Here is a 12,010-nt window from a genome sequence, read left to right as displayed (position 1 = left end):
AATTTCACCACCACATGTGGCCCCAAAACAAGGCTGGGGTTCCCACACCATGCACCACCTTAAATGTGGATCACAGCTGTTGGGATGAATGTGATCTGCCTCTTCCACCACCCCCCTCATTTTAATCAAGGAGTGGCTTGTAGTGAACTGGGTAACTGAGAGGATGATGAGGCTTGGGCTGATGAGCCTGATGCCTTGTGCTCCCTCTGCTCCACTGCCCCCCAGACCCCTACCTCCCTCCTCCAGAATCTGAGGAAAATGGTACAGCATCAGACCTGTGTTGATTCAGTTCCCACTGCCTCAAAACTGCTGCATTTTGGGATGGTACCTGTAACAGAGACCTGCAAAAAAATATACTGACAGTTCGTTTTTGTATTTAATTTTGGCTTTTAAAAAAGCATCAGTTAAATCGATGTCAATTACATGAAAACATGCAAGTTTCAGGACTAACCACTTTCTCTCACCATCCTTCATTTCTCAGATAATTCAGGGAGAACTCTATTGATTACCTGTCTTCCTCAGGAGCAAACACCATCTGAGTGAGATTAAGACCAGGAATGTGAGGGAAATGCCTCTTTTCTACAGCTGAACTGGAGACAGAGGCCAGGAGTGACATCATCACCTGCTACCACTTTCTAGCCCTAAGTCACTTGCCAGAACTGGGGAAATGTCAGATTGGGTCTCTTCTCACCAAAGGCTTCCTAACCTGTTCCAACTCCCTCCTAAACCATGGCTAAATGATTGATATAAGATGCCAGAGGGATAAGCTAGAAAATGTTTGGAAAGATCACAGGATCATGAGTTGCCAAAATGGCTGAACATGGAAAAATGTTGTCCATCTGCCTATAGCATGGATGCTGCCTTCTGCCAGCACCAAAGTGGGGTGGCAAGGCCCTCTCCTTCCTGCCAGCAGCACTACTCTCCTAACATCCTGAATCACAGTCCTGAGGATTCACAGGCATCACATCTCCAGGGTTTCTATCCAGATACTCTGGGTTCATTCCACCGTGTGTTATTACACAGGAGAAAGCCATAAATCAGCTGTGTGCCCCACTCCCCCCTGCCACTGCAGACAGTGAATGCACCACGGAGGAACCTTGCTGATAGCCATCCTTTGGTGCAGTACTCTGTGCATCCGAGCAGAGGCAGTGATTACAGCTGTGGTGCTGATCAGATGCTGTGCTGGATGTCCTCAGCTGCCATGGAACTCACTGTCTTAGGCATAAGGATGGCTCAATACAAATGTGTATATACAGGACTGATCACACAGGATTATTTTTTAGCTTTTTGAATTAGGCTAGAAGAATTAGGCTAAAAGAAAGTAAATTTGTATTAAACATCATTATTAGCTTTGTTATCCAATGCAATCGAAACGCTTCCTTCCAAACAAAATTATGATCTAGTTCCAAATCAGAAATGTAACTATTGGAAGAAAAGCAGACAGTAGCATTAAGGCTTAACATAGAAAATTAACTTGTGCTTAGGTCTACGTTTTAAGGACAGGCTGCCAAACTAACACACGTGTCCTATTACAGGTATATTTATAGGCCAAGCCAAGGCAGCTGTGACTGCAAATCACCCCAGGAAAGCAGGAATCCCTCAGAGGGCACAGCGCCTTTGCCATTCCTCGGTCCAGGACATGCATCCAGGACATGCATCCAGGACAGCAAGAGCGCTTTTGCATGCAAGTACCAGACCCGTTCTCCTTAAAAACAACCTAGAATATCTCCACAGGATTTTGTTATGTTTACGGCTGCAGCGAGTATTCATTTTTAAGCCCGTCTCGGTAAGAAGTGATTTGAAACCTTTACGTGCAAATGCTGCACCGGCATTTCAGCGGGTGTTTTACTCATTGCTATGATGAGGTCTGATTCTTTAGGTGGAACGCGGGGATTACATCGGCGCCTTCCCCGGTTCCGCCCCGCCGCGATGGCGGCTCGCCCGCTCGGGAGGACGCTCGGGAGGACGCTCGGGAGGATGCTCGGGAAGATGCTCGGGAGGACGCTCGGGAGGATGCTCGGGAGGATGCTCGGGAGCCGCCGCCCGCTGCTCCTGCTCCGCTCGCGGCCGCCGGGCGCCGGCTGCGCGCAGCGGCACAGGTACCCCCGGCACCGGGGCGGCGGAAAGCGTCCCCTGCTGCCGTCCGCTGCGTCAGCGTGCTGTGGGTTGTTGTCTTGAACTGGCAAGCTAAGCTCTAGGGTTTTTTTTGGTTAAACTATAGTTTTCAAATTCATTTCCCCCTGCCCTCCCCCCCCCCCGCCTCCCCACCCCGTTCTCACCTCTACCTTGCAAGAGATTAATTCAGACAAGCGTTCATTCCTCAAGAGCTGGTTGTTTTTCAAGGATTCTGTGCTGATGGGAGATAGGCTGGGAGGTAGTTCCCCACCTCAGACTTACTGATTAGGAAGGTATTAAACTATTTTACTTGCTGTTTTTCAGCCAGTCCATGAATTCTTTGCCAATGCTATACCACCATAAGTGTTCTTCTTGTGTACAGACTCACAGGATATATTGCTGGAGGTTTGCACCATGATGGGCGACTTCTGCTCTGCTGTTGTGTGTCCCTCATTTAACTGTGGCCCCATTTCTCTTGTGCTGTAGGTGTTGCTTTCTTGCAGTCTTCCTTCTTAGCACCACTTTTCACTGGGGCCTGTGGAAGTTGCCAGTGTTCCACAGCTCACAGATGAACATTAATTCTGGTTTCTGAGGGTTTCCAAGAGGTTTGCCAAGACTTTTAGTGATATCCATGGATGAAGGAGGAGCACTGGCAGACCAGCAGTTATCCTGAGCCAGGGCAGAGAGCTGTGCTGGGAGAGTGGGTGGTACCTGGGGTCGTAGGTGGCCATTTCCTTTAGAAGCCTTCCCAAGTGGTTTGCTGGAGCTGCTCTCTGGATGTGGCACACCAAATGGAAAGCAGACGCAAAGTCCTGCACGTGCCCCTGTTCATGCCCCTGAACTGCCCTCTGTACTTTGTCTGTACCCATAGAAACTTTTGGAGAACTGAGATGATGATGGAATGCATCAATGGAATCTAAGCTCTCTTACTAAATTATCTTTCTATATCTAATTGAAGACATGGACCCCCTCACTAAACAAGCTGAAGCAGCTGCTGCTACAGACTGGAAAAAAAAATTGACTCCGGAACAATTCTACGTAACGCGAGAAAAAGGAACTGAACCGGTGAGCAGAAGTGCTAATGCTGTCCGAGGGTGAGCCAGCTCCTCTGCCTGCTGGGCACAGAAAAACCTGCCCTGGGAAGCTGTCACCACTCAGTTTCTTCACAGGATTTCCCCTGCCTTCCTGTGGATGAAAGTTAGACTCAACATACGGAACAGGGTGGATTTTGTTCTGACCCAGACTGTTTTGCAGATGAAAAACATTCTGCATTCTTTTCATATTTTATTGGGTTTTCTTTTCTGGGATACTTTCCTGCCAGTTCAACTGTTTGTGTGGTGGGAGTAGAGGCCCGTCTAGAGGACAGGGAGATTCTCAGATATTTTTATCTTGTAGTCTCCTTTTTGTGACCATATGTAGATTAGCCATGGAAATCTTAAATATAGTGCTCCCTTCAGGAGATGGGTTCTCCCTCAGGTGCCAGATCACCCACCCACTTGTCCCCACGTTTCCTCCTTCTGTGCAGGAAGCCATATACCATTGTGGGTGGAGTGCTGGTTGTCCCTAGCCCAGAGACAGGACTTCTGCACACGTGGAGCATGTACCGTGTGATCTGTGCCCAAATCCATAGCTGTAAAACAAGGATCCCAGTACCAGACCATGAAGGAAGGAGGACAGTCCCTTTGTAAAGCCACTTTAAAGTTGTGGCAATCCATAGCAGAGCCCTGGCCTTTGGGATCCTGCACATTTCACCAGTTTCTTGGAGGTCATGACTCCATCCTTGGTACCTGGATGATTTATGCATCTGACTGGTCTCAAAGTTTGTGGGGGTAGGGGGTAGTCTTCACTACTAACCCAAAGGCATCCTTCCCTTCATTTCTTTGGGCTGCTAATGTTTGTTCTTCAAAGGCCCCCTGCGAAGCTGCCTTTTTATGGTTTTTCTCCTGTTTTGAATCTGATTCCTACATGCTTCTTCCAGATGGTGAGCTTTTAAAGACCTACATTATTAACTTCTCTTTTTTCCTTCCTATTTTAAAAGCCATTCAGTGGGATCCATCTGAATAACACAGAATCAGGAATCTACTGCTGTGTGTGCTGCAATGCTCCCCTCTTCAGGTAACAGCCTCTGGATTTCACAGCATCTTTACAATGTACTGTTTGTGGCAGGAAGGGCAATGCCTTTTCATGAATGGCATAGAAAGTGTTGGTCAGAAGAACAATCCCTTGATGCCCAAGTGCTGTGTGTAAATCTTTCAGGATGCCTGTGGTGACACAGATCCATGGTATGCCTTTTCCTTGAGCTGAGGGGGATTGCCCGTGGCCAGCACACAGCTGTCATGCTCTAGTCTGCCTCTTTCTCCTGACACACTTTTTAGTTGATAATAATTCTCTGTTTAAGAGGTCCTTAAGCCACAAGCTGCTGCAAAATACATGTATTTATGCATGAGTATCACAGTGTGTTTGCTCTGTGCTTGTGCTCCTCCATACTCATCTTCTGCCACTCGTGCTGCTGGGCTGGAGAGACCTTGGTCTGCCTTTGTCTACTGTTATGTTCTCATTGCTGGGTCCCTCACACTGCAGCTGAGACCTTCTCTTCACCCCCACTCCCTCCTTGTTCCCTAAATTAAATTCCTCTATTCTTGCCTTTTTGGTTGCATCTACTTTTTAAAGCCTGGCTGCAAATGATTGCTCAGTTAACCTCTGTGCTCTTTACAATACTATATATTTTGCAACTTCATTAACATCTAAGTAAAAGGAAATGGAGTGCCTTGGAGTGGGATGTGCAGAGGGTGTTCTGTTCTCTGTAACTGAACCAGAAAAGACAGTTTCTCATATTTTTGGTCTAGAAAATAGCCCTTATTTATTCCCAACTGAGAACTGAATGAAATATGGCTGATTTAATGGATAAATCACAGATCAGAACTTCAAATGGGATGCTAGGGATCAAGAGATCTGGATAGTAAGAAAGGAGGGGAAAATGTAATGGGTGTATTGAAAATAAACTAAACTAAGCAAATAAATTATAATTGAGTACAATTAGCTTTTCTTTGGCCAAGTGCAGAATACTATTTTTATGCAAACATGCATTTCTTTAAATGAATAATTTTCCACTGAGGTTTGCTAATGAATATGTCTAAATAAATTAATTTCTGATGTTATCTCAGCATTACAAAATATTCTGAAGAGAAATATAAAACCTAAAAACACATTTGGAAAATTCAGATGAATTAGAGAAATTGTAAAGTACTAAGCTTTCCTTCCATTCCTTCAGATTTTCCTTCAATTTCAGTGTCTTTTATATTAGACAATTGATATTGACAGGCCAACATGAAGAGAGACAAACACTGGAGGGAATTGCTTCTGTTGTTAAACTAATAACAAAACAGCAATATAACCAAACGGTCAGGCTGCCCTTTGCACTATCCGGCTCTCAGAGAATATAAGCACTTTTCTTTGCAGCAGAAAATAATGCTAAGCTTCACAGACCAAAAAAAAGGCCAAACTTTCAGAAAGAAAAAAAGGCTCATAAGAAAAAAGGAAACAATTAAATGTGAAAAATCGTCTGAAAATATATTTTCCATGGAGATATTATGCTGTGGAGAACACAAGCAATAAGGGGGGAAAATGGAATTGGATAAAAGATTCATTCATTATATTTATTTCCTAGTCCATTAAAAATGTTCTTGGTTTTTTTGGTGTTTTTTTTTGTTGTTGTTTCTGGATTTGGTTGTTTGTTTTTTTTTTTCAAATGCATTAGATCGTTAGCTACAGGTAAATATGAAGTATTTCTTCCTTTCTTTGGAACAAGTGTGTATACATTTAAATCAGAATTTAGTACCTTATGCTACCAAATACACATTTGAAAGAGTTGGAAATACATGGAACAAACCCCTAACCTTTATAGATAGCAAATTGTGGTGCTTTAATGAAATCTCAAACCTTCATCAAACCATAAACTTACAGCTGAGATTCATACAGCAAAAAAGCACTTTTTAGAATTATCTGGATTCCATCCAGGACAACTGAAACAGGGATCAAAGTAAATGACATGTGCTGGAGGAATGGTGTGTCGAGGTCTAATCTAATGCATATGTTTAGGGAAAGTCCATTTATCCATAAATTAAGTGGTGAAATACTTCAAAGGACAAATATGATCTCGAACAGCAATATTTTTGGGTACTAAAATGTTTCTATTAGGGAATCTAAGTGACATTACTGTTAATAAAACCACATAGAGACCATTTCTGTTGAGAGCTAGTTGAACAGCTCAAATGATTGTTCCTTTAGCAGTGGAAAACATGTACAATAAACTTAAGTATTGTGAGTGGCATGTAAGGGACAGAGTCAGTCAAGGTCAGATGCAAAACCCATGCAGTGTTAAAGACCTTCCTTGACTCTGTGGGTTTTCAAAGAGGATCTTTGTATCTATGTGTGAATAAACATTCCTGTGTCAAAAATTAAAGAGTTTTGGTGAAAAATAAACAGAACAGATGTATGTCAGGGAAGCTCGGAAGTCATATATGAATACGTGTCCCCCAGGTCATTCTTGGGGACTCTGTGGCTGTAGAGACAGTGTTTGTGTGGTTTTGTGGCAGGTAAAGCAGGGAACCTTCTTTATCTGGAAAGAAACAGGCCTGGAGCCCTAAGGACCTTGATGTACAAACAGAGTCTGCAAACTGCATTTGCTTCAGACCAGGCTGCTCCTGTGTCTGATTTTTCTCCAGTTTTATGGAGAGGAGGGGAAGGAAAATATTTCTCGTGGCTATCTGTGTGTTGATGTAAATAACTAAGCAACAGCCCATGCAAAAACTAGCCTTTGGTCATTCTGTGCTAGCAAATGCTCTTTATTTCCACAGCTGCATTACTCAATGACAGCCCTGTACAGATGAATATGAAAATGCTGATTCATGCACTACTCTTTGGGTTGGATTTTTTAAGGTTTTTGTCCAGTTTGGTTGCTTTATCTTTCTAAAAGGCACTGCAATTAAGATTTTCGGATTTATCTTCACCGTGTGAACAACACACTAAAATATACGTGATATATATGACATACTTAGTTTTAAATTCTGTTGTAACTAACGTTTCGATCCCATTTATCAAGAGCTGCTAGTGGTGCTCATGTCTCCATCGACCACTAGATGCCAGTAAGAGCATTGGGTTTGCGAAACTGGGGAAAAACCATGAGAAAGAGTGAGGAAATGGTTGTGGTGAGTCTCCAGACCACTTATCTGAGAAGTATGTGAACCTATCTTCACTTCTTGTTCTAACTCACACAAGGTCCCTCTTTGATAAGAGAAGGTTCATATTGCTGTCAAAGCTTGCACAATTTAAAAAAAAAGGAATTTTCTCATTTCTGTACCAAATCCCTAAAATATATTTTGATCATATTTGCCAACACACTCTAAGTTTTAATATGCAGCTAAACAGTGTTGATCACCCTGGATGTTAACAGGAGGCACCCACAAGCTGGTAGTCAGTTGTACTGTTTCTTATGGCTGTGATTATCTCTTGGGAAAAATAGATCTTTGTGCTGTGAGGATTTGTCATTGGTTGATTGATGGTTTGAGCAAGGCTCTGTTTGATTTTCCAAACCAGCTTGATGGCTGACTGCAAGACAAAGCCTCTATCATCATCAGGCACGAGCCTGGTCTGGTGGGCCAGCCCAGCTTTTGTCTATTCTTTGTTCCTTCTTGAAAACTCTCTTCTCTGAGATTGCTGGATTGAGCCAGGCTTCAAACTGCAACTCTGTAGGTATAATTCAGCTAAATACTATAGCATAATATTAGTATAGCATAGTTGTCAGGGAAAAAAAAAAAACAACTTTTCTAAGCTTTATAAAATTAAAGGCCTAACACTGAAATAGAAACAATGAGGCAAAATCTCCTGTTGTGAACTGATTGAGAATTCCCTTTGGAAAAGAGTTTCCAGCACAGTTCGATGCCAGTGAGGAAACTTCTACTGTTCTAAATATTAATATTGGAACAACACAGGAATGAGGGAATAAGCCAGAGTTCTTAATAGAAGCAGACTCTTTTGTAACATCTCTGTTATTAACTAACAAGGTCTGGTTTCCACTATAGCTCAGAGAAGAAGTACAATTCTGGGACTGGATGGCCATCTTTTTCTGAGGCTTATGGCACTTGTGGCAGAGATGAAAGTAATACCAATATTGTGAGACGACCAGATAACTCACTGGGATCAAGTAGAACTGAAGTCATCTGCAAACAGGTATGTTTATTTTGGAGATGATACACAAAGACACAAAACTCAGCAGATAGGTTTTCTTTGTGCCCATGAGAATCTACCTAAACACAACAGTGAGAATTACAGTATCACTGCAGCCATTCTTTCTTAGCCTGAGGTGAAGAATAATATGTGACTGGGGGGAGCAATTGTGTATGTATAGCCCAAGGCTGGAGCTTACACAGAAAATTTACACAAGGTGTGCCACAAGGTGTGACAAGAGACGGTAGAAGAGACTCTGAGATGGGGTCCATGCATTTGGCCCATCATAGGAACTGTTCTTTCCTCATTCAGCCTTGCTAAATATTTGCTGTAGATGTTCTTAAAATATTCAGAGAGCGATACACCAGCCCTTAAACCATTTGCAGCCATTACTATTTGCCCTGCAGGGTGGCAGCTGTGCTCTGCATCTCCACAGATATTTTCTGTGGATTCTCTTCTTTCACAGAAGCTACCCTTCTATTTTTTTAGCTATTTTGACTCCCTCAGTCTTTTCTTTTCTAGACTAGAAAGGTCCAGTTCCTTCAACTTCCTTTTTGTGCAGTGCTTTTTAGTGTGCTCACCATCCTGTTGCTCTGTTTTGCATCCTTCCCAATTGACCCTTTTCCTTCTTGTAGTAGAGTACTAGGTGGACTTAGCACTGCAGCTGGGCCCAGCCTGCAGCAGGGGTTAGAGGCTGTTCAGGTGTGTTAAAAATGGTGTTCCTGGCCTTACACCTTTACCTTTCCACAGATCATATTACACAGACACATTTTGCTTTTGGAACCTGCTGTAATACCCCAGGTTCTTTTTCTAAAGAACTGCCACTCTTAACCATTTCTTCCCAACTCAAATCTGTTTTTCACTTCTGTTATGGTATAAAAGTATGCAATTGAATTTAATGAATTGCATCGTGGATTTGGGGCTTTTTTATGTCTCTGTGTGTCTGTTTTTGTAAACTGTTAAGATTGTTAATGCTGTCCTTCAGTGTGCTTGCAGCAGTTTAGGTACATCTGCAAATGTAACAAGAGTTTGCTGTGGTCTATTATCTTGGAGGAATTCACATTTACAGCCATATGCAGCAAGCACCTCCAAGAATCCCAGCTGAAGAACTTCCAATTTTATGTCACTGATAGCTATACTGTGTCTAATATTGTCACCTCAGTAATTTGAGAGGGGAATCCTCAGTTGATCTGTGAGAATGACCTTCAGTGACTTCTTAACTTGAAGTTTTCATGATATATTGAGATGCTTAGATCATCTCGTTTATTTCCTATACTTTCTGGCAATAATATCTTTTTTCTTCTGGGATGTGCTTGTCTGGGGGCAGATACTTGCCCACTGACAAGATGTGATTCCTTGGCATCCCTAGGACTCTCCCACTCACCCAATTCAACAGTGATTTAATCATGGAAGTTTCTTAATTCAGGATAGCACAGTAGATACCAGCACAATGTTAGTCCACAATTCCAATGATAATAATGCAATGGCAATGTGTTCTGGTCATCAGTGATGTTCCCCAGGGCTCAGGGCTGCCACCAGCTCTGTTTAATCTTTCTCAGTGACCCACGTGAGGGGATCCAGGGCACCCTCAGTCAGTCTGCAGACACACCGGGCTGGGTGGGAGTGTTGAGCTGCTGAAGGCTCTGCAGGGGGATCTGGACAGGCTGCAGGGATGGGGAGAGCCCAGAGCTCTGAGCTTCAGCAAGGCCAAGTGCCTGGGCCTGCTCCTGCCCCTGGGTCACAACAGCCCCTGCAGCTACAGGCTGGGGCAGAGTGGCACCAAAGATGCCTGGAGGAAAAGGTCCCGGGGGTGCTGGTCAGCAGCAGCTGAACAAGAGCCAGAGAGTGCCCAGGTGGCCAAGGGGCCAATGGCATCCTGGCCTGGACCAGCAACAGTGTGGCCAGCAGCACCAGGGCAGTGACCATAACCCTCTACTCAGGACTGCTGAGGCCACACCTTAAATCCTGGGTTCAGTTCTGGGCCCCTCAATTCAGGAAGGCCATTGAGGTGCTGGAGAGAGTGCAGAGAAGGGCAATGGAGCTGGGGAAGGGTCTGGAGCACAAGTCTGATGAGGAGCAGCTGAGGGAGCTGGGGGAGTTTAGCCTGGAGAAGAGGAGGCTCAGGAGTGACCTTATCATTCTACAGCTGCCTGAAAGGAGGGTGCAGCCAGGTGGGGTTGGGCTGTTCTTCCAGGCAGCTGGAGACAGGACAAGAGGACATGGCCTCAGGCTGTACCAGGGAGGTTCAGGCTGGACATCAGCAGGAAATTCTTCATGAAAAGGGCTGTTAAACATTGGAACGGACTGCCAAGGGAGGTGGTGGAGTCACCATCCTTGGAGGTGCTCAAGAAACCACTGGACATGGCAATTAGTGCCATGGTGGTGATCAAAGATGGACTCTATGAATGAGAGGTCTTTCCCAGCCTAAATGATTCTGTCATTTTGTAGCAACACAATAATAAAATGGTAATAATTTCTGTTGCAGTGTGACGCCCATCTAGGCCACGTGTTTGATGATGGACCCACACCTTCTGGGCAGAGGTTCTGTATCAACAGTGTTTCATTAAACTTCAAACCAGGCTCTGGTCAGTGAGAAGTGGCTCTCTCTGGCTTGCAGAACATTCTTTCTCTGCTCGTACAGCATGCTTCTTAAAAACTCTCTGCTTTTAATATATAACTCAAATTTTAGTATTTATGCTGTAGTAGCTTTGTTTTCCAGCTGCTATAATTGTTGATAAAATACATATTTTTGTTTTCACTCTTTGGCAGTCTGTCTTTTCATGGTTAGTGTGGTGTGTTGATCTGCTTATTTTATTTTTAATTAAAAAAAAAAAAAAATCTGTGCAATAGTTCACATTCACAGCTTTCATCATTAACTGTATTGAGGCTGCTGAAATGAGGTGCTCTCCTGAACCTGACTGCCTACTCTGAGCAGTAGTTGTGGCACTCAGGAACACAGATGTACATGACTGATCATGGTAAACTTATACTTCTATAAAATCATCCTATCCTTCTAAAGGGAAGTAAAAATAATATGAATCTTCAAATAAGGTTTGAGGGGTTTTTTTCCCCCTGATATTAGAGATCCTTAGCTGAGCCAAGTGACTTTTCTGTGAACCCATAAAAGAAAAGTCCTGAAGGAGGACCTAATTAAAACTGTTTCAGGCAATGGAACCAGTGGAGACATGAAGTCTTTCTTCTTTTAAATCAATTATTTTGATTCTGTATCCAATAGCAAAGTTGAAATAGGGTTTTATCCAGAAACTTCTCTTACAGCAACTGTATGATAATAGTGTAATGATATGTGTAGTATTTTCAGACATCTGTTATCACTTGTGTATTTCAGAATCCAAAAATAAAAATTAATATGGAATTTACTGTATTTGGGGGAAATAAATCAGAATTAAAACCCACGCTTGTTGCTTTTGATGCTTTGTCTGTTCTTGCTTGTACAAGTTTGTAAATACTTCTGCATTCTCCCAAGCATTGTCATTACAGTTTGCCCTAACAGCAAAATAAATATGACTGTTAAATTGAGCTTTCCTTCCTTCAGAATTTTTTCCAGAGAAAATAATCTCTGACTCAGAACATCAGCTTCACTAAACTGGCTGGGTTTAAATGCTTCCCTGCTGAGAGTTACTAGGCAACATCTCATTTGGCTTTACCTATA

At 43.2% G+C, this 12,010-nt stretch overlaps 1 protein-coding gene across 1 annotated transcript; it reads left to right on the top strand.

Moving 5' to 3' along the window:
• The first annotated feature begins 93 nt into the window (after positions 1 to 93).
• On the top strand, positions 94 to 11,753 carry MSRB2 (methionine sulfoxide reductase B2). The gene is made up of 6 exons (XM_021533147.3): positions 94 to 1,786; positions 1,880 to 2,099; positions 3,074 to 3,180; positions 4,154 to 4,230; positions 8,196 to 8,343; positions 10,826 to 11,753. Exons 1-6 carry the CDS (start codon positions 1,640 to 1,642, stop codon positions 10,931 to 10,933), a joined length of 807 nt encoding a protein of 268 aa, XP_021388822.2. The 5' UTR covers positions 94 to 1,639; the 3' UTR covers positions 10,934 to 11,753.
• Positions 11,754 to 12,010: the final 257 nt, after the last annotated feature.

Source organism: Lonchura striata, chromosome 2 (genome assembly GCF_050655825.1).
Source record: "Lonchura striata isolate lonStrDom1 chromosome 2, ASM5065582v1, whole genome shotgun sequence".
Taxonomy (NCBI): domain Eukaryota; kingdom Metazoa; phylum Chordata; class Aves; order Passeriformes; family Estrildidae; genus Lonchura; species Lonchura striata.
Note: the sequence above shows the minus strand (reverse complement) of the source record. Positions and strands in the feature narration are given on the sequence as shown.